Genomic DNA, 24,123 nt, shown 5'->3' with positions numbered 1-24,123 from the left:
TTATTTAAATAACCAAGGAGCTACGACGAAATGATTGCGGAGAAGTTTTAAATTTCCATGTGAACGAAGGATGATTGTCATTCAGAACAGCTAGTTCCCGGGTTGAAGAAGGTCATGTTGTTTACTGACTATTTACATTTTAATGTAATGAAAGGCTGTTTTGTAGCCCTTTGTTTGATAGAAATGAAGCGATAACACCTCTTCCGTAATCATAAGAAATCTCCGTTGTCCATCATTAGCATGTAGTTATGAAGCACTATCAAAGGGTGACAAGGTGTTGGCGAAAATTTACCGAGGTATATTCTGCCCTATCGGCACCTGTTTCAAACATATGTATAGGCAAGTCAAGTGTCAGTCTCAACAAACACGGGCACATATGATACATGTCAAAATAGGGAATTGCATGGGCCATCATTTTTGTCACCGTCAAAGTTTGAGATTTCCTCCACATGTCTTCCAATAGCGTTTGTTGTTTAGCGCCGCACTCAGCAATATTACAGCAATATGACGGAGTTCTGTAAATAATCGAGTCTGGGTCAGAAAACCCAGTGATTGACATCATGAACATCGATCCACGCAATTTGAATGCAATGACATGCATCAACCAAGTCAGAAAGCCTGAGCACCCGGTCCGTTAGTCGCCTCTAACGACAAGCATAGTCGCCTTTTACGGCAAGAATGGGTTGCTGAAGACATATTCTACCACGGATCTCTATGGGTCTATGTACATTATATGACACGCTTTTGTGATCACAGGTGCCAGGTTATACTATCAGAAAAAAGTACTCAATCCCCGTGGAGATTCCTACAGGAGGGCGACTTAAAAGTTCGGGTGATCTGGCTCGGTGATTTGATCGATTGCGTGTCATCGTACCTCGACATTAAAGGCCTTTTCCCATGACATCAATCACTTGTTTGTCTGTCCGGACTCGATTATTTACAGGCCCTGGTATATAGCTGAAATAGTGTTGAGAGTGACGTCATACCAAACAAACACAACATACAGTCGAGATGAATGGATTTACACGACAGTAAGAGGCGACAAACGGGAACGAGTGGTCAGGCTGGCTGACTTGGTTGATGCATGTCATCGTATCCCAGTTGTGTAGATGCTCATCATATCAATCACTGGATTGTCTTGTCCGGGCTCTATTATTTTCAGACCACCGTCATATAGCTGGAATATTGCTGAGTGCGACATTAAACAACAAGCAATCAAACAAACAAGCAAAACTCGACAGCCATTTCAGCGCCAGGTCTAATACTAATGTGTTAAGCCTTGGTTTCACCTACATCATATTCCTCCTGTATTATGTCTTTCCAGTCTTTGGTCTTCAAGCACTGCTTCAATTCCTGCATATCCTGGTCGAAATAACAGCCAAGTTTCTCACCAAAGCGAATTGTTCTGAAGATGGCATTAGCAGGAGGCCGGAGGAGAGCCCAATAAGCCGTCGGTGACCCACTCTGCAGAATGGCGTACCGGAACAGTCCTGTTGGGGGAAATAAGCTATTAAGTCAATTGATGATATTTATGAATAACGTCTGTACCAGAATTGCGCTAGACTGGCATTGCTAGACTGGCATGGCGTGACTGGCATTGCGTGACTAACATAGTTAGACTGGCATGGCGTGACTGGCATTGCGTGACTGACATAGTTAGACTTGCATGGCGTGACTGCCATTGTTAGACAGGTATTGCTTGAATGGCTTTGCTTGACATATACCCCAGGAATTAATATGGTTGGCTGAGAATCCACTTACAACTTATTTCCTAAGTCATATATAAGATTGCTGGATTGTCTCAGCGGCAGCACAGGAACATTGCGTTACTCACGATTTTCAGTTTTCATCATTGAGAAAGTGACTTACATATTGTAATTAGCGAAATGAATTTTGACAGTCAATTAGTTAGATGTTAATGTTAGTTTACTGTTAGAACAGTTTGCCATTCGAATAAGATTGGAATAAGTTGAAGGTTAGTAGTAACTATAAGCCAGGTACAAGCAATAACTTGCAAACAAAAAATAGTTTTGCAGAAAAAAATGAGAAACTGGAAAAAATGTGAGTTCAAATATGGCAGACCAATAAAACCTGGTGAGGTCATCATCGTGCTTACAAATTACGGTGGTATCAGGAAACAGGTGAGCACCATATACCTTGACGTAAGCCGGGTCTAAAGATAAAGTCGGATCAAGTACTAACATGATAGATGTTCAGGCCCCGTGGAATTCCAGCGTTTTGTCCCCAGCAACCTATGCTGGTTGTAAGAGTGCGACAGAATGGTTCGGGTAGCCAGGCCCGGGATATCAGCGTTTTGTCCCCAGCAACCTATGCTGGTTGTAAGAGTGCGACAGAATGGTTCGGGTAGCCAGGCCCGGGATATCAGCGTTTTGTCCCCAGCAACCTATGCTGGTTGTAAGAGTGCGACAGAATGGTTCGGGTAGCCAGGCCCGGGATATCAGCGTTTTGTCCCCAGCAACCTATGCTGGTTGTAAGAGTGCGACAGAATGGTTCGGGTAGCCAGGCCGGGAATTCCAGCGTTTTGTCCCCAGCTACCTATGCTGGTTGTAAGAGTGCGACAGAATGGTTCGGGTAGCCAGGCCGGGAATTCCAGCGTTTTGTCCCCAGCTACCTATGCTGGTTTAAGAGGGCGACAGAATGGTTCGGGTAGCCAGGCCCTGAATTCCAGCGTTTTGTCCCCAGCTACCTATGCTGGTTGTAAGAGGGCGACAGAATGGTTCGGGTAGCCAGGCCCGGGATATCAGCGTTTTGTCCCCAGCAACCTATGCTGGTTGTAAGAGTGCGACAGAATGGTTCGGGTAGCCAGGCCCGGGATATCAGCGTTTTGTCCCCAGCTACCTATGCTGGTTGTAAGAGTGCGACAGAATGGTTCGGGTAGCCAGGCCCGGGATATCAGCGTTTTGTCCCCAGCAACCTATGCTGGTTGTAAGAGTGCGACAGAATGGTTCGGGTAGCCAGGCCCGGAATTCCAGCGTTTTGTCCCCAGCAACCTATGCTGGTTGTAAGAGTGCGACAGAATGGTTCGGGTAGCCAGGCCGGGAATTCCAGCGTTTTGTCCCCAGCTACCTATGCTGGTTGTAAGAGTGCGACAGAATGGTTCGGGTAGCCAGGCCGGGAATTCCAGCGTTTTGTCCCCAGCTACCTATGCTGGTTTAAGAGGGCGACAGAATGGTTCGGGTAGCCAGGCCCTGAATTCCAGCGTTTTGTCCCCAGCTACCTATGCTGGTTGTAAGAGGGCGACAGAATGGTTCGGGTAGCCAGGCCGGGAATTCCAGCGTTTTGTCCCCAGCTACCTATGCTGGTTGTAAGAGTGCGGCAGAATGGTTCGGGTAGCCAGGCCCGGGATATCAGCGTTTTGTCCCAAGCAACCTATGCTGGTTGTAAGAGTGCGACAGAATGGTTCGGGTAGCCAGGCCGGGAATTCCAGCGTTTTGTCCCCAGCAACCTATGCTGGTTGTAAGAGTGCGACAGAATGGTTCGGGTAGCCAGGCCCGGAATTTCAGCGTTTTGTCCCCAGCAACCTATGCTGGTTGTAAGAGTGCGACAGAATGGTTCGGGTAGCCAGGCCCGGGATTTCAGCGTTTTGTCCCAAGCAACCTATGCTGGTTGTAAGAGTGCGACAGAATGGTTCGGGTAGCCAGGCCCGGGATTTCAGCGTTTTGTCCCAAGCAACCTATGCTGGTTGTAAGAGTGCGACAGAATGGTTCGGGTAGCCAGGCCCGGGATTTCAGCGTTTTGTCCCAAGCAACCTATGCTGGTTGTAAGAGGGCGACAGAATGGTTCGGGTAGCCAGGCCCGGAATTCCAGCGTTTTGTCCCAAGCAACCTATGCTGGTTGTAAGAGTGCGACAGAATGGTTCGGGTAGCCAGGCCCGGGATTTCAGCGTTTTGTCCCCAGCAACCTATGCTGGTTGTAAGAGTGCGACAGAATGGTTCGGGTAGCCAGGCCCGGGATATCAGCGTTTTGTCCCCAGCAACCTATGCTGGTTGTAAGAGTGCGACAGAATGGTTCGGGTAGCCAGGCCCGGGATATCAGCGTTTTGTCCCCAGCAACCTATGCTGGTTGTAAGAGGGCGACAGAATGGTTCGGGTAGCCAGGCCCGGGATATCAGCGTTTTGTCCCCAGCAACCTATGCTGGTTGTAAGAGGGCGACAGAATGGTTCGGGTAGCCAGGCCCGGGATATCAGCGTTTTGTCCCCAGCAACCTATGCTGATTGTAAGAGGGCGACAGAATGGTTCGGGTAGCCAGGCCCGGGATATCAACGTTTTGTCCCCAGCAACCTATGCTGGTTTAAGAGGGCGACAGAATGGTTCGGGTAGCCAGGCCCGGGATTTCAGCGTTTTGTCCCCAGCAACTTATGCTGGTTGTAAGAGGGCGACAGAATGGTTCGGGTAGCCAGGCCGGGAATTCCAGCGTTTTGTCCCAAGCAACCTATGCTGGTTGTAAGAGGGCGACAGAATGGTTCGGGTAGCCAGGCCCGGAATTCCAGGGTTTTGTCCCCAGCTACCTATGCTGGTTGTAAGAGTGCGACAGAATGGTTCGGGTAGCCAGGCCCGGGATATCAGCGTTTTGTCCCCAGCAACCTATGCTGGTTGTAAGAGTGCGACAGAATGGTTCGGGTAGCCAGGCCCGGGATTTCAGCGTTTTGTCCCCAGCAACCTATGCTGGTTTAAGAGGGCGACAGAATGGTTCGGGTAGCCAGGCCGGGAATTCCAGCGTTTTGTCCCAAGCAACCTATGCTGGTTGTAAGAGGGCGACAGAATGGTTCGGGTAGCCAGGCCCGGAATTCCAGCGTTTTGTCCCAAGCAACCTATGCTGGTTGTAAGAGGGCGACAGAATGGTTCGGGTAGCCAGGCCCGGGATTTCAGCGTTTTGTCCCCAGCAACCTATGCTGGTTGTAAGAGGGCGACAGAATGGTTCGGGTAGCCAGGCCCGGGATTTCAGCGTTTTGTCCCCAGCAACCTATGCTGGTTGTAAGAGGGCGACAGAATGGTTCGGGTAGCCAGGCCGGGAATTCCAGCGTTTTGTCCCAAGCAACCTATGCTGGTTGTAAGAGTGCGACAGAATGGTTCGGGTAGCCAGGCCCGGGATTTCAGCGTTTTGTCCCCAGCAACCTATGCTGGTTTAAGAGGGCGACAGAATGGTTCGGGTAGCCAGGCCGGGAATTCCAGCGTTTTGTCCCAAGCAACCTATGCTGGTTGTAAGAGGGCGACAGAATGGTTCGGGTAGCCAGGCCGGGAATTCCAGCGTTTTGTCCCCAGCAACCTATGCTGGTTGTAAGAGGGCGACAGAATGGTTCGGGTAGCCAGGCCCGGGATTTCAGCGTTTTGTCCCCAGCAACCTATGCTGGTTGTAAGAGGGCGACAGAATGGTTCGGGTAGCCAGGCCCGGGATTTCAGCGTTTTGTCCCCAGCAACCTATGCTGGTTGTAAGAGGGCGACAGAATGGTTCGGGAAGCCAGGCCGGGAATTCCAGCGTTTTGTCCCAAGCAACCTATGCTGGTTGTAAGAGTGCGACAGAATGGTTCGGGTAGCCAGGGCGTTCGCTCGTCACGCCGAAGACCCGTGTTTGATTCCCGACATGGGTACAATGTGTTAAGCTCATTTCTGGTGTCCTCCGCCGTGATATTGCTGGAATATTGCTAAAAGCGGCGTATAAACCATACTTACTCACTCACTCGGGTAGCCAGGCCCGTTTACAACTCAATGATTCAGTCATCCGTATATTCCAAGCATTGTTCATCGCCATGTTGATCCATGGTCTGGACTGTATCTACATGCTACATCAATGTCTGAACCTAATTTCCCCTTAACCCACTTCAACAATGGCGTGGCGTTTACTGACTGAGGGGTAATATTTTAAATGACTGTGACTTATGTTAATAACATTGTATTCTTCTCCCTTAGCGTCTCCTTATCTCCCTCTGTGAAGGCCACCTGCATACGCTTATCGAAAGGCTATAGATTACTTAAAGGCCGCCGTCCTACAGCTGGAATAATGTTGACTGCAGCGAAAACAAACAAACCTTCAGATCTACGCAAAGTCAACTGCAAACAAATTATGTGAAAATATGTAATATAATGGTGAGACATCCTTGGGTCTTGTAGCTTAAACAGGGACAATGTAGCTATATCATTTACCATAAAAGGGTGATCGGTCTTCAAATCGGTGCCAAAAATGAATATACGAAAGAAACGTCAGGTCTTTGTACAGCCAGATGCAATTTACTCATGTACATCAATGTGCGAGCGGGCTTTTTAATATGGCTGCTGTAACGTTAATAAACGTCCTAGACACTATCGAAGGTATGTATACAGTTTCAGGGGCATCGGGTTCCTGATGTGGAAAACGTGCAACGCAAGGAAGAACTGATACATCGGAAGAGTTCAAAAGGTTCATAAGTTTTCTGTGTCTATTAACTAAATTAAATTATGTGAAATCATCACAGATATTCTGTACAATTTTTCAAATGAAAAGTAACATTATGTTCACTATATGAAGCTTTTGTTTCGATTAATTTAATAACGAAGGAAGATTCAAATAAATGCAATTGTTACTTGGTGTGAATTATAAATTTAACGCTCAGAGTGAGTGAGTGAGTGAGTTTGGTTTTACGCCGCTTTTAGCAATATACCAGCAATCACGGCGGGGGACACCAGAAATGGGCTTCACACATTGTACCCATGTCGGGATTCCAACCCGGGTCTTCGGCGTGACGAGCGAACGCTTTAACCACTGGGCTACCCGACCGCCCCTTTAACGCTCAGAACTAGAGAGATGTATCGCGTGTAATGGAGCAGTTGATCAGCCAGGTTTTCAGCTTGTCCTACGCTTGTTTTGTTTGTTTGTTTATTTGTTGTTTAACGCCGCACTCAGCAATGTTCCAGCTATATGACGGCGGTCTGCAAATAATCGAGTCTGGACCAGACAATCCAGTGATTGACAACATGAGCATCGATCCACGCAATTGGGATCGATTACATGCATCAGCCAAGTCAGCAAGCCTGACCACCCGATCCCGTTAGACGCCTCTTACGACAAGCATAGTCGCCTTTTACAGCAAGCATGGGTTGCTGAAGACCTATTCTACCCCGGATCTTTACGGGCCTCCTACACTTGTATCAAAACTCTTGCCGAAAAAGGTGGGGGCCACACCAAGCCTTGGCGTATAATACCTGGACACTTCCATTTCGATTTTCCTACACGATTTTAATTAGGGAAAAAGTGCGTATGTCATTTCTTGTTTGTCACTAGAAAAACGATCTTGCACTTGAATTCCATCAATGAATGAGTGTTCTCAGGAAAAATAGCGTCCCTGTCACGAAAGTCATGTCTGGCACGTGATATTGATAGATATTTGTCATGTGGAGTATTCAGATTGAGAAACTGAAAAATAGCTGCAAACTAAAATCAAACAATAAATCAAACTTAACTTATTGTTTAGGAATCATTGTTTAGGTAATGGGGCGCAATCTAATATTTTTTGTCGGTTTCTTCATCATTAGAAAAACATTAAACAGTAATACTTAAAACGTTTATATATCGCTGAGCGATGTACCTTTCGAATGAGGTGACACGATGTGGAAACCGACATTTCCTCCTCCTGCACTGTGACCTTCAACTGTGACCTTGTTGGGGTCACCTCCAAAAAAATGAATATTTTTGGCTACCCACTTCAGCGCTGCAGTCTGATCCATAAGCCCATAGTTGCCCGGGAACTCTGGTCGTTCGCCGCTCAGAAACCCTGCAACAATAACAAGTACATCCATGGAGACAAGTACTATAAACATAGATTGTCTGGACCGGCAGGTTATATCACACCAACTTGACTTGGAAACGTCCTTAGGGTAAACTGTGTACTGATCGTCACTCGCGAAGGCTGCTTCCGGTAAGGCATGAGATGCACAACCGTTTCGAGAATGCACATTGTAAGAATGTAATGTAGTTATTTCCATCGTATTCAAATTGATTCCACGGTGATTATGTTTCTTGATTCGTCAACCCTAATCCTGTGCTTTTGGGCTTTCTCGAAACGTCTGATTCATATAAGACCTGTATCACTTTGGGCTTTACCCAACATCAAGCTGACATACCTTCTATACTATTGAAAGCGGCTGTACACTCTCTCACTCACTCAACGTGTGTCTTTGGCTTTACTTCCATGTAGGGATTTAAACGTTAGGAATTACCATATTCGAATGCTCGTCTGAACGTACTCAAGAGTTAATCGATCACTCGAATGCTGGAAATAGAGTGACGTGTCGGAAGTGTCCTTGAGAAATTCACTCATAAAACAAACTTCTTATAAACTATGAGCGGGTTAGGGACACTGGCAATCATCGTCACGGTTGAAAAAGCACTGTTCATAAGTATCCTTTGATATGATCATCAGGGATAACGTTGAAACATGACTAATGTCAACAGTATTGTCCTGGTTGCCACACAATGTGGCCAAGGACAGTCTCCAGAAATGGAGTAACCGGACTCAAAGTTCCTTTAAATTCAGATCGTCACTGAATTCTATGAAGTAAGCCAATAGCTTACTGAGTGAGTGAATACTGTTTAACGCCACAGTCGGTAATATTAACCAAAATCATCATAGGTTCTAAATCATAGAGTACAGACCAGGCAACGCAATGACTGAAAGCATGAGAAACGTTTCACATCAGGGTAGGATGATACGCAATCAGACCACCCTATCCTAATTCTAGTCGGCTATTGCAAGCATGAGGTACCGAAGACCTATTTCGGAATCGTCACACAGCTGTGTTCAACCATATGCTTGACTGACGTGTTGACAACAAATGTTCGCTTTTAATTAACGCACAAAGAGTGAGTGAGTGAGTGAACATCTAACAACAAGGTAATTCTAATATGATTTCTTCAGAGTTTCCTTATTTAGTTTCACATTAATACAAACTTTTTTTAGACATCTTACGTATGTTTGGAGACAAAGGAGACACAATTGTGTTTTCAAAAATCCTTGCAGCATATCATCCACTTGAACACATTTTAGGATCTGAATGAAATATTTTTGAATGTGTTTTAGGGTGCATTACATCAACTTACCGAATGGCCCGAGTCTGTAATTAAAAGTAATAACAATAATTTCTCCAAGAGCTGCTAAAATGTCTCCATCGAACATCGTTCCCATGCCGACTTCATTTGAACCACCATGAATGTGCACGAGGACCGCCATCTTGCTGTCAGCGCCACCTGTCTTGAAGATTAAGTCGAAAGATAGCATCATGTACGTACAAGGATAGAGGTAGATAAGTCCTAACAATTAAGGCAACGTTAATTGCCAAGGCTAGACGTCTTTTTGTTACACACACACACACACACACACACACACACACTAACAGATATATATATATCTATATATATCTCTCTGTGTGTGTGTGTGTGTGTGTGTGTGTGTGTGTGTGTGTGTGTAACAAAAAGACGTATATATATGTACATTACCCGTTATAATCTGATGGAATTGTATCATGGATATCAAAGAAAATGATGTTTGTTCAATTCTACATGAAAACCTTTAAGAAGTAAGGCTGATATTGAAGGTTTCATTTTGTCTGTAGTCAATAATGTATTTTCAACATGCGTTTGCAATTAACATCCATTGGTCATGCCGACATTACATTTAAACCCACACAACCGAGAATCAAGCATTACAACAGTTCATTTATCTTATAAACTGGGTCGTCGCTTCATCGCGCAACGTCGCCTTTAACTTGAATAGAGATAGATTATTGGTGAAGTCATGGTTGATGAATCCATTTTAACCGACAGCCATATTTTCAAACTAGCTCTTTCATTAATATATCATAAAAATGAAATACGGTTGAACACCATTGTTGTAAACTGCACGTGACCCAAGAAGAATTTAAAGTTATCGGAGTGTTATATACACCGATAACATATTGTCGACGCCATTCCAAAGTAAGTGGTCAAATCAGTTGCAAAACATTCGAAAATTCGACACATCAAACTTCGACGCAGTTCTATACTGCGAGATTCACCTGTTAACGAAACTCTGATCTCGCACCTTCAAGGATCATTTCATCGACAGAACATTGACAGACTTATTTCTGGTACACTCGTCCGGCATCATCAGTCAGTCTATGATCTAAGACCGACATATTTTTAAACACAGACCTGTGCTATAGGTCACTGTCAAAAGAACTGGTGGAGCAACAAATGGGATACAAATATAGCAGCAGATCAAAGATAGTTCATCGGAATCAAATATCTGTCCCTATCAGTTCGTGTAAATCCTTGTTACCGGAGTTTCTTGATAGTATCAGAGACATCTGAGATATGTGCCGATTATTGATCAGAAGGAACAGAACGATCCATCATACAGAGTTGTCCGACATAACGAATGCATGTATCGTTGAACGATAATGACCAACACAAGTTACTGAACAGGAATGAAATCTAAGCAGAATATCTGAATCACAAAAAGAGTTTTCTTCGGTACAGTGAAGTCACTCTGAGATGCTATTGTTTGCCCTGAATATGTTTTGGCATTTCAGAACATTAAACGAAAATATACAGATGGCAGTAAATGTAGCGCAGAATCAAATGTTAGAGGAACTCGTTGGAGAATTACTGCAAATGGTAATATGGTATTACGATAAATTAGTTGCATACATTGCATCGAAGATGTAACGACAAATGGTAAATTGATTTTGGTAGGAGCCATGGTTAAAATTGAATCCCTGAATTTCGAAAATTACATAAATATGAAAGTAAATACTTGTCGAGACTTATTTAAATTTAGAACCTCCAATCACATTCTCCCAATTGAAACTTGAAGATGGAAAAAAACACCTTTAGAGCAAATATAATGTCCATTTTCTAAATCATTTGATTTAGGTGATGAGTTCCACTATCTATTTATCTGACCACTATTTCAAAATGAGAGAAAACAGCAAATTAGAAAATATTTTTACATTTCACTAAATATGTACAAAATGAATTTGCTTTTTAATGGTAAAAGATGAGAACTCTTAGAAAATTATTCCTGTATTCCTTTCCTTTATCTTTATTAACTGAATCCACGGCTCGGTAAATATGTTGGAATATATTGTATATTTGTATATAGTCATGTATATGTTGATGTATCAATGCTGTACCTCTAATGTCGCCTGGCTGTAATAAGGTTCATTTCAGTTCTGGTATAGAAAACCCGTCAGTTTAGGCAGTATCAGACTTTGGCATAAACCGCATTCGCGTGCTATTTTGTCCTATACGCACTGAAATGCTATAATGAAAGCTGTCACATCCAACACACCTTGACTAACCGCAATATCATTTCAATTGAACCCGTTGACACGTATGTATTAATTCTTGTAATGAGTAATGGCGTGGGTGTCCGCGAGATGACGTTAACAACCCGAATCTAACAACCCTAACTGAAATAAACCACACAATCGGTCAATTCTGGTCTGTTTGTGGAGCTATTGTTTCTAGTATGGAAGACCTACAGGCATATGTAGGCCAAATTTGGCAATTAACCATCTGGGCTTAACCCATGGAAACGGTTTTCTCGCTCTTATTTCACTCTACCCAAAATCAATTCCATAGATAAATATTCCTTCAAATTGAAACCAAACTTAGAAAAAACCACTATTGGAACCATCGGCTGACTTTGTCATTTCATTGGGAAAGACTGGTCTCGACCCAGTTGAAACATCCTAACTTGCCCGAAGCATTGAACACCCTCTATAAGGGCAGCGTGTGTTCTTGGCAGGGCGAGGCACTCGGGCGCTGAAGAAGACAAATTCCATTTTCAAGTGACAGGTAGTTAGCAAGTTATTTCTGGCTGTCGAGTGTCTTTAATTAAGTGCTAGTTCCTCTTTGATAGTCTCATTTACAAAGATGGGTCGATGGTTACGTAAACGACGTGAAAGCTATCTTCACGTCAATGATAACAATCTTACGTAATTGATCGTCTTTGCTTCAAGTTCGTTTCAGCTATGGCGTTATTGCCGAAAGGTTTTAGTGAGCTGTTCATTGGTTTTTCCGGAGCAATTATTGTAACCTTGGAGCCCATGCTGTTTTACTGATTTGTAATGCATTGGTTAGCCGTGTGCACAGTGGAAGTGTTGATATAATTTCACGCCCTTAACCCTGGTAAACTGAATCAAAGAGTCTACCGCGACCTCATTCGGCGGACGAATGTTAATGCCAATAAACCAAAGTTCAGGTTGGCGTTGCGTGGCTTTATGCACATAATACAAGCTCTATCGTGGGATTGCTTCCTGTTTGAAAAGTGAAAATCATAATCCCAACAAAAGGATATTGTGTAACACATGCTCAAAGGCAAAATTAGTCGCGGTGATGTTTTTATCATACTGTGATGCATTAAGAAGAGCTTTAACTAATAAATCATTTCATTTACTTTGAAGGTATTAGGTGCACTTGTTTCAACTGGACTGACACGATGGACCTCATAGGCTTTAGTATAAAAAACTTCCAGATTTCAAATTCAATTTTGTTTTCAAATGTTATTTCATTTTCCCATTACAGTCTGTTTGTTGTTTAACGCCCCAATCAGCAATATTCCAGCTGTATGAAGGCGGTCTGTAAATAATCGAGTCTAGATCAGACATTCCAATGTTTGACGTCATGTGCATCGATCCACGTAATTGGGATGCATCAACCAACTTAGCGAGCCTGACCACCCGATCCCGTTAGTCGCCTCTTACTACAAGCATAGTAACCTCTTACGGCAAGCATGGGCTGCTGAAGACCTATTCTACCCCGGATCTTCACGGGTCCCACTAGCAAGTAGCAAGGGACACTGTATCCATGGATTCGCGTTTCCCAATTTGTTCCCATGGAGACGTATAGCTGTTGGAGTGAGTGAGTATGCCGCTTTTAGCAATAGTCCAGCAAAATCGCGGTGGAGAACACTAAATATAGGTTTCACACATTGTACCCATGTAGGGAATCAAAACCGATTTTGCAGCGTGGTTTTAACCACTGGACACAATAGCAGTTTTAAATTGCAAATGTTTAGGTAATGCGTACTTCCTGCCTAAATACGTATCAAAAAGGCACCGAGCTACTCTGATGTGTCTTGCGTGAGTTAGTGTCTTGGGGGTCACGCGGTCTGTAACTGTATTTCAATTATATCACGCCCCGTCTGCTGAATGGGGAGGAAAGCCCGAAGGCATTCATGTCATAGGCTTTCACCGCTCGGCTGAAACAGCAACTGTCAATAACAAAAACAAGTTTGTCAGATAGATTGGCAAACCTTTTACAAACTAATAAATATAAAACACCAGAGCATAACCAGTCGCGATTATCCGACGAAACAGATTCCATTTGGTGTAAAGGGCAATGTAGCGGTGAAAATTATATGAATGGGTCACTGAAACAGTGATGACACCAGGTGTTCGCGAAAAGGGTAAGCATGCCCTGGCCGGGAAGCCGTGTTTGCGCGATTATAGTTTTAATTCACATTGAGTCGTCATTGTTTTAATGACGTCTCTTATTTGACTTCCCGGGGGCACGAGTGGCACAGTCGTCTAAGGCGCCGCGATTCGCTGTGCACAGTTGCGTCCCTTGGGCACGCTAGAAACCTATGATTGTGGGTTCGAATCCGGGTTATGTTCTTGGGTTTGCCAGCACAGTCACTTATTTGACTTCCCGACCACAGTATTTGGTGTCCTATTCAAACATGGAACTGATATCAAAACTACTACCTAAAACTCGCCAGCGAAAAATGACCAGACTCAAATATGTAAATTACAAGCCACGATCGTTCCCCGAATGAAGACGTATAACTGAACCTTCTAGTCGTGTACAAGACATTCAGACAAATGAAGTCTCCAGGTTTTTCTGACGTAAAATCTCCTTATCCTATTTATATCAACAGCAGTCATTAGGAGATGGCATATCCCCAGCCCAGTGCAATGTTTCGGAAAGAGGTATTGAACGGCTTTGAAATAGAATCCGGAAGTAGTCTCACTTGTTTCCATGGAAATGAAAAAAAAACATCTAACTTTCAAAAGCAAACATTTTGTGGGTAAATATTCAATAGATTTTACTTCTGCTCCGGAAACGAACCCCTCCGTCAGTCCAACTTGATCCATAAAACATGACTTGGATAGAACATTTTTTAAAAACTGCAGCAGAACCAATCAAACAATCATTAGATTGCAAACTGTGAAATACTGTTCAATAGGGGGGATAATGAAGCTCTTCTCGTGCGAAGAGCTTGGTTGGTGCTTCTATTAGTGGTACTTTTGTACATACCACCTAAATTCATTCACAGACAGTGACCATAAGAAAGCTCACAAAACTATTCTCAGTGGAAACAAAAGTGACATATTATTTCCATAATTATACGAAATCTCTGTTCAAAGCCAAACTACGATTCCGACCATATGATAAGCTTTGTTTCTTTGTTTGTTGTTTAACGCCGCACTCAGCAATATTATAGCCATATGGCGGCGGTCTCGGGGTCAGTGTACTGTGTCTGAGTAGGGTATTCATGTTTAACTGAAGCATGGTATCTCAGTGGGCTAGCACAGTAAAGTCGGCATAAGACCGGACTAGTACAATCACACACACACACACACACACACACACACACACACACACACACATACGCACGCACGCACGCACGCATGCATGCACGTCGCTAAATAAGTGCAACAATCATGAACGCAACGCTAAACCCCATTCAACCTCACATCACTCTGACTCTAGAAGTATTTACTATCTGCTATATTGCTGACCGCGATGTGAATAAAAACAACAACAAAATTGCTGTAAAGATTTGTCCAGGTGTACTTCAGGAGGAATATTTGACTAACGAATGTTAAACTGTTAGAACTGTTCTTGATTGTTTTCGTTAAGGTATGACGTCGCACGCACCTGTGGTACGTAGATGTTGATGTAGAGGCAGTCTTCGTCGCTGTCGGTGTATCCAGGGACGTGCATGTGAACGTAAGACCATTCCGATCCTGTTTGGGGGCACGCTGGAGGCTTGACCGTGGCGTTAAGAATTCCCTCCCACGACTTGGGTTCTTCGGGGTTCTGTTAATAAAAGAAAGACAAATCTATAGTCGATTGTTTCATGAATTGTCAATATTCAATTCTGGCAGTGATGATTTGTGTTTTGTTTTCAATATTGAAATACCATTTCTGTCTTTGTTTACTGCTTGTGTATTTGTTCATCTTTGTCTGTCTCCTCTATTTTTGTGCACGGCGTATCGACAATTATGTGTATAAAAATCAAATTTATGAAATATGAACGTATTTGTACACTGATGTCAAAAGTTATCGTTTCAAGGGTATTTAAGGGCGATGGAACAGCCTCATTGTTAAGACACCTGCAATCACATCGATGGCCCTGGATCGATCCCAATATGGAGATTTCTATCCCATGTGTTCTGTCTGTTTGTATGAACATTGCTACAAGTGGCGTAAAACCCAACGCACTTATATAACGAATTTTATAATCAATTGTGGCAAGAAATGTCCAAGGTTTTGTAACTACCCTTTCCTTCAGGAAGTAGTTTTCGAACATGAAGCACACAATATACATGGAGATACACTATTTCAAGAAGTTCCAGGGTGTTCCACTCATGCTCAGATAACCGTTCCCCCATTGTCAGACGAGACGCTTCTCCAAGGTCAATATTGTATTCAATCAATCAATCAATCATGTTCTAAACGCCTCTCAAAGACTTGTTGGGTACAGACAGACATATCGCACACTATAAACACACTTATATTTAGACCCGTGAAGATCAAGGGTAGAATAGGTCTTCAGCAACCCATGCTTGCCGTAAAAGTCGACTAACGGGATCGGGTGGTCAGGCTCGCTGACTTGTTTGATGATGCATGTCATCGATCCCAGTTGCGTAGATCGATGCTTATGATTTCATTCACTGGATTGTCTGGTCCAGACTCAATTATTTACATATAATTATTTGCCGAGTGTGGCGTTAAACAACAAACCAACCAACCCAAGAAGGCAATCTGAGAACACGTTGTGGTTCTTCCTTAATTAGATTATTCGTCATCAAATATCTTGGGAATGGGAGATGTTTCCTCTGTCTTTACTCCATCAATCATCACCTTGGCCTTGAATGCTTCGGCATGCATAGGGAAGAGAACTCCCGGAGATTGAATGAAGTACGTTGTCTACTGTCATAAGATAAGCACTGCATCAGGGACGACCACGTACATTCTCAGTGAAAGTAATTCGGTCAGCAGCTGTCATCTCGCAATGACTTCATATAAGCGGATTAAATTACTTACACTGTGAACAGAGTAGAGGCTTACAAAGTAAAGTACAGGCTTACAAAAACACACACGCCTTTGCAGATCAGCTGAGATGCCCGCATAACTGAAGTAGCAGTCTTGAGTAGGGCGGTGATAGACATCGTTATAAGCTTGGGTGATTCTATCTGTCTACACTCCGGTACAATCTGTTTGTATGTCTGTCTACAGTTCGGCACTGCGTAAATCGGTTTCTCTAAATATCGCCGTATATTTAAATGATTGGTCGTATAATATTTTTGACATGTGTTCAGTCATTACTTCATCAGAACATATGATCATATGCCTTTTTGTTTTTTTGTTTGTTGTTTAACGCCGTACTCAGCAATATTCCCGCTATATGCCGGTGGCCTGTAAATAATCTGGACCAGACAATCCCGTGATTGACATCATGAGCATCGATGCGCTACATTTAGAACATGTATGTAATTATATAATTCAATACCACAATATATCAGTCACTTGTTCTTTCCCACTTGTGAGGTCAGCACCGAAGTGGTAAACGTCTGAGACCTGCATAATTTGGGCTTTCCTCCCACATCAAGCTGACACGCCGTGATATAACTGGAATACTCTAAAAAACGGCGTTAAACCCAACTCGCTCGTTCGCTCGTTCGCTCGCTCCCACTTGTGAGCTTAGCAAAAGGCAAGGGTAATTAAATGCAGTTGATTTTATCTGAAAACTGAAATAGGTTGATAAGAGGGGAGTATAAATGTGAACGAGTATTCTGAACGCATTAAAATGGGTGACACACTCCACCATTTGCCTTCATAAAGTCCAAACATGATAATGTCGTTCACACAAACACATCCTAACACCGTCTTTTATGGAGATCTATAAATACACTCCTCACTATCCAAGAAAGAGATAGCTGGATAGCTGGAAACAAGATTAAGGTTACAGGTCATGACATGTTGAAGTGAGTGAGGTTTTACGCCGCTTTTAGCAATATTCCAGCAATATCACAGAAGGGGACACCAGAAATGCCTTCACACATTGTACCCATATCGGGGATCGAACCCGGGTCTTCGGCGTGACTAGCGAACGCTTTAACCACTAGGCTAACCGACCGCCCGATTGTTGAAAGTATACATCATTTAGGTTAGTATACGCTCTTCTATCTTAATAGTTTTTTTCTCTCATACGTACATGGAACAAAGGAAGTAGTTTAATCATCTTACGGCCCCGTTATTTTTTCATTGCTCGTTGGCGCCTGTGATAACTAGGTTAATGGAGGCACTAGTGGCTCAGTATTCTAAATAAATAACACCGACAAAACCCCTTCCATATTCATCAGTAATCTCTCCCAAACGCAGTGTCGATTGTACGATTCCGACCATATCATAAGCAAGTGTTCATAAATCACTATCAAATAGTGATGATACCGGGTGTTCGCGAAAAGATGAGCGTATCCTGCCCCAGCGGTGGCACCCGTCACAAACACATGCAAAGGCAAACTAATTGTGCACATGAAAAAACACGGGGGCATATGGTGAAAGTCAAAATAGGGAATTGCATCAGACATCATTTTTGTCACTAAGGCGTCAAAATTGGGAAATGTCATCCACATGTCTACCATAAAAGTTTTTTTTAAACTTTACCGGGGCATTGAATGCTGTAACCTTAATCAAACAACTTTGGAAACAACTTTAAGACACAATAGTTCGTTGCGCAGAGATGCGTCCTTTATTGGTGCCTAGATCCGCTGATGATTGACTCTAACCTTCGTCCTGAAGTAGATCCTCAGTGTGTCAGCTAAATAAGTGATAAAACGTGAAATATAACTGAAGCATCCATCAAACCCTCAAGATACCAGCATGTTAATAAATACATCGCTAAAGTTCTTTTCAAAGTCAAACAGAATCTGTGCAAGTATGTCAAACAAAATCCCAAGCTTTAGACAGCCTACAATAATCAGTTTCTTCTTCCGCAGCAACAGGTTGTTTTGTACACGGCCGTTTCCAACTCGAGTGCCCTGACTCCATGGTTTTATCAAATTTACGCTAACCACGTTTATACGATGCCGACATCCTCTTGAAATCAGGCACACACTTGTAACGAATCTTATCATGCATGCTGCAATGGATAGAAAATGTATGGCTCCCAGACTCGCCCATGCCAGGTTAGCCAGTGTGGATCTGATTACTGCCCCACTGACACAGGCTGAAACGAACATGCTATTAACTACTTGTCAAGTGCAATGAGCATGCCAAGGAAATCAATTACCATCATGTCGCTGCATTTTCCCGAGAAATGGCAATCGAAATGAGACCTAGAAATCATTACGAACTCTTACAGCCTTACACATGTCCTGGATACTGCTAGTTTATGATGAAAGATGGTGCGGTTGTTGGTGAATACTCTTTAACGCTGCTTCGAGAGTATTTAACCCAGTAACGGTGGTTTACATGTGTGAAATAAACATCAATTAAAAATGTCCCTACAATGACTTGGTGTGTTATTTAGAGAGCGTAATGTCATGAGTGAGTGAAAGTTGATAGACGCCGCAGTCACCATACATCATAGCACGAAAGCCTATAAGATAATAGTGTCTGGTCCAGGTAAATTAATTACAGAAGTAATGGCTCAAGTCATCACAATGAACCACAATGGAAACTTTAGGACCGCTTGATCACCGCTTGAAGTTCTTCTTCCTTGGCTCATATCATAGCAACTGTAATATTACGCTGCAGTCAGAAATAATCCATGTCATCACTATCATGGCGATGTACAAATGAGAGCGTACTACATATATGTAAGACATAACAGTTAGACATTACATAAATTACATATTGATGTCTGATTCATCCAGATTCGGATATAATCCAGTTATAGCCAGGTAAGGATTAGGTCTGTTACATGCAAGTCAGAAGGTTGAATGTTATTTGTTTGTTTGTTTGTTGTTTAACGCCGCAATCAGCAGTATTACAGCAATATGACGGCGGTCTGTAAATAACCGAGTCTGGACCAGACAATCCAGTGATTGACATTATGAGTATCGATCTACGCAATTGGGAAACGATGACATGCATCAACCAAGTCAGCGAGTCTGACCACCCGATCCCGTTAGTCGCCTTATACGACAAGCATAGTCGCCTTTTACGGCAAGCCTGGGTTGCTTAAGACCTATTGTACCCCGGATCGTCACGGGTATGACAGCATGAAGTATGATAGCATGATCCATGCAGTCGGGATACGATAACACAAAATTAGCTAGGTCGAACCTTCAAAACACCCGATCCTCATTTCATCGACACTTATATTATACCCAAAACTGGCACATTGTTTGTTGTCATGGAATTGCGTTTCAAACGCTTGCAACAGCATGTCAGTATGCAGATTACATTGTGGAAATATATAAAAGCGACAAAACCCTTTCCTTATTCAAAAGAAATCTCTGCATAAAGTAGAGTCCACAGTAAGACCACAACAATATCATGAGCATGTGTTTTTGAATAACTATCAAATCGTAATGATACCAAGTGTTTGCAATAAGGTGGCGTCCTTTACAAACACATGCAAAGGCAAATCAAATGTTCACCTGATAAAACACGGAAACATATGGTACAAGTCAAAATAGGAAATTGCATCGGACGTCATTCTTGTCACTGATCCATCAACTTTTGAAAGGTCCTCCACATGTCTACCATAAAACTTTTTGAAAGCTTTACTTAGGCCTTGAATGTCGTAACCTTGATCAAACAACTTCTGAGCAAGAGTCGCATAACTCTCATTGAAATCTTCGCAGAAAGACCATGCTAGATTGTACCTCAAAACTTGTGAAATGTAGATACCAAAGGCTGGAGCTGCTGGAATATTGATCGACATAAAAGGAAAGTTGACTATTGGACACTTGAAGTCATGCTTCTTGTCATACAGTCTTATGGAGAGTGTTTTGTCACTCTGAATCGTTATGCAAAGGCCTAAATATGAAACAGATGATGCGGTCTCACGGGTCACTTCTAGTTCAGGTGGGTAAATTAATGAAAGGACAATTGGCGATTTGATGGTTATTGAACGATAACAGATAATCGATATACCTGAAGTAATTTCAATTCATATGAATAAAGAAACAGATCAGCAGGACGGGGAGGATAATATGAGCCCACGGGGATGCCTACTTTTGCCCAATTGGCGTACCCCTAAGTTTACATAAATGTTATCAATGAGGAATTCGAGCATTTCACATACTGTTTTCTCAGTAAACTTCAGGTGGCATTGCTTTTCAGGTGAACAGTTGACGTGCCTTTGCATGTGTTTGTGACGGTTGCCACCGGTTGGGCAGGATACGCTCACCTTTTCGCGACCACCTGGTATCATTCGTTTTTTATAGTGATTCATGAACACATGTCCATGATAGACAGAAGTCGGAATTGCACAATCGACTCTGCTTTATGCAGAGATTTCTATTGAATATGGAAAGGGTTTTGTCGCTTTATTTCATTTTGGACAAATTGTCCTGAATATCTGAACATAGATATGTAACTGTATGTATGTCCACATAATTTTATAACATAAGCCCCATGGATCAAGGAATGAAACCTTAAGTTTGTCGTTTGTTTTTGTTTGATTGTTTGTTGTTTAACGCCGCACTCAGCAATATTACAGCTATATGACGGCGGTCTGTAAAATAATCTAGTCTGGACCAGACAAGCCAGTGATTGACATCATGAGCATCGATCCACGCAATTGGGATCGATGACATGTATCAACCAAGTCAGCAAGCCTGACCACCCGATCCCGTTAGTCGCCTTTTACGACAAGCATAGTCGCCTTTTACGGCAAGTATGGGTTGCTGAAGACCTATTCTACCCCGGAATCTTCATGGGTCTTAAGTTTGTCATGTGGGATAGTGGAAGAGACGCCAAAGCGACGCACGTGTCTTACATTGATAATAAGCGAACACGAGGCAGACCAAGGGTTCCTATCACACAACAGGCGTTCTTGCTATCAACGCGATGTTCTGTTTTGTCAGACCTCGATATGTAACAAATAAGATAAATACCTATTCTATTTGGTTTACCTCCTCGAATTAAACATTATGACTGTATGGAGTAGACAAACATCAATTCCGAGTGTTCACGATCACTGTTTCAGTGTGCTGGTACCAACTAACATCACCCATATAGTTTTAGATGTCCACGTAAATCAAGTTTCAATTTCTATGGAATATCCTTTGCGAACTGAGGTTCTTGTACTCAGCGTTCAATTAACCATCCTTTACAATTCAGAATAGTCAGACACTGACAGTGAAATATAAGTATTTTCAATTATATGTGGACACGGATGTAATCATGGCGTACTCTTAATGTTTGAAACGCACCTTAACCAAATCAAACAGAACAATGTAATAATATACTTTGCTACCTTCAGTTAGCCTAGTTCGCACGCCACGCCAAATTTAAACACACTGGTTCGATTTCGAAATGGGCTTAATGCCTAAAGTAAATTCTTGGTAACTGATACAAAAGAGCTATTTTACCTTTTACCATGGTAGGTTTGAAGTCGGTACATATCTAGGCAAATATATCCGTCAAATAGATTCCGGATGGCATTTTCATACTACTGCATTTCCTGTATAATCTTTAGTATCAACACATCTTGCTTCGTCAGAATGGAATGAAGGATTTGCATGAGCCAACAGCATGGCGTTACCAAGAGGTTTACAGTGGAATCATAGTAGGTACGGGCAGGTTTCTGAAAACTGCTCCCGGCACAATAGGACCATCTGTGTTGTTTGTGTCCGCATCTCCCGCCGTTCCTAAATTACCGTTCCCCTAAAAATCAAAGATATTTTATCAACCCCTTTGCCTTCTTGAATAGATATATCCGCTGTGGAAAAAATCCCGCTTCACTGAACAATGCACGTGGTATCATATCGTAAAGATATATTTTGCTATCATTTAAGCTTTCCTTGACCACAGACATATAGTACATCCAACTATGAATTTGTAAATTACTCTATTCATTGGTCAGTCAGAAGTATCGAATTACAATATCCATCTCTGATTAAACAGCAGATTTGACCGCCGCATTTCGGCGGAAGCTAATATTTAGAGAAAAGCGCGTCTTTTTCAGTCGGTAGGCATTTTGGTATGTCAACATTGGCTGACGAGGTTGTATTGCTTCACACTTGCTCCACAAGACTGTATGACAAGAGGGATGGCTTGAATTTTCCAATAGTCGACCTCCCCTTGATGTCGAGCAATATTTCAGCAGCTCCAGCCCTTGAAGTCTACATTTCACATCCTTTGAGTCTGCTTTCTTCGAAGATTTCAAAGAGCGTCATCCGTCTCTTCCATAAATAGTATGTCCAATGCAGTTACCTATGTGGACTTGTACCATATGTTCCCACACGTTGTTTTAAGGGAACAGTTGACATGCTTGTGCTTGTGAGGGTATCGCCGGTGGGGCAGGATACGCTCACCTTTTCTCGAACCCCTGGTATCACCACTATTTGTTAGTAATACATAACCACGTTCTCACATGATATAGTCGGAATCGTACGATCGACTCTGCTTTTAGCAAAGATTTCTTGTGGAAAGGGTTTTGTCGCTTTTATTTCAATACCTATTTTATATGCAAGTAGAGTATAATGATTGAAAAACTTGTTGGAGAAGATACAACACTTTGTTTCCTTAATTCAGATCAAAAGTCTATTGAAATTATTAAGCTCACACCAAGGAGTTAACATGTACTTTAGTCATACGCATTCGGTTCCAAAATTCAATTTACCGCGGTTGAATCTACAGGTAACCTAAAATGAAAACACAGTATGTTTATTTGTATCACATTCACATTCACGTATTTATCTGTACTGTATTCTCAACCAAAGGCATTTTATATTTTGTAATATATTTTATTTCTTCAGCCCTTCCAACATGGTGATGAGAAACCCACAGCATAACATGGATGGCCTAAAGCTAGCACCAGGACATGGAACTGTCTGGATCAATATGTCTGCAAATGATAACCCGCTGACCGCTGCAAGCAGGACGGTGAACCGGGATAGCACCTCAACATGCCTAACATCTTTGTTGCTGACGCTGGGGATACCGTATGATCGACTAGACTGACGCATCGCATAACAGGAAGACAAAGGTACTGTTACGTCAAAGACTTTGTACTATATCTTCAAAAAGACTACTGTTACAAAATGGCACAGCGTGTGCCATGTTCCAGCTGAAAGAACATTTGCAGGATGAACTTCTTCAGACACTGGTCGCCCTCCGGCATTTCAAACACTGTACTTCGTTTACAATGTTGGCCGTTATTAGTCAAGGAATTTAATGTAGAGGGAACGCAACTGGTGTCGAACTCATCTAGTTTCCCACCTGTGTACATCTATCTGTGTGTGGCTAATTCTAGACACATAATTGTACCTTAAAGCGAAGCAACATGAAGAATAATGTTCTTGCACCTAGATACATCACCAACTGACACTGGTAATTAGTATTTTACCTTAAAGTTTGTATATGTATTTAGGCACTAGGCTGAAAACAGTTGCACTATGCTGTGGCGCCTCCGTCTTCAAACTTTACCTTTTACTCGTATTCGTCAATGACGGCACTGGGCAAGTACAGTACAGCGTTGACGAATTCGTGGCTGGCTAAGAGTGCGTTTTACTGACGAAATGCATTCTGCTTACTTCTAAGAGTGTGTGTGTCTCTCTCTCTGTGTGTCTATGTGTGTCTGTGTCTGTGTGATTTGCGCCAGGCTGCATTCATGAAGTGCATACATATGGTCGCTATTGAGAATGTCTGGTGTCTGTGAACCAACTTGTACGCCATGA

The 24,123-nt window shown here is 42.7% G+C and overlaps 1 protein-coding gene across 3 annotated transcripts in view; it reads right to left on the bottom strand.

Moving 5' to 3' along the window:
- LOC124111085 (acetylcholinesterase-like) overlaps window positions 1-24,123 on the bottom strand; it is a 69,265-nt gene that overhangs the window by 15,881 nt on the left and 29,261 nt on the right. For 2 of the 3 annotated variants that reach the window (XM_048399578.1, XM_048399579.1), the window contains exons 2-5: window positions 14,918-15,079; window positions 9,092-9,242; window positions 7,581-7,766; window positions 1,294-1,490 (exon numbers count right to left, since the gene is read on the bottom strand). In XM_048399578.1, the coding sequence (XP_048255535.1) occupies window positions 1,294-1,490; window positions 7,581-7,766; window positions 9,092-9,242; window positions 14,918-15,079 (696 nt within the window). Of the gene's footprint in view, window positions 1-1,293; window positions 1,491-7,580; window positions 7,767-9,091; window positions 9,243-14,917; window positions 15,080-24,123 lie in introns of those variants that run through there. The other variant, XM_048399580.1, reaches the window with a different exon arrangement.

This window comes from Haliotis rufescens, unplaced genomic scaffold (genome assembly GCF_023055435.1).
Source record: "Haliotis rufescens isolate VD_foot unplaced genomic scaffold, xgHalRufe1.0.p SCAF_2, whole genome shotgun sequence".
NCBI lineage: Eukaryota > Metazoa > Mollusca > Gastropoda > Lepetellida > Haliotidae > Haliotis > Haliotis rufescens.
Note: the sequence above shows the minus strand (reverse complement) of the source record. Positions and strands in the feature narration are given on the sequence as shown.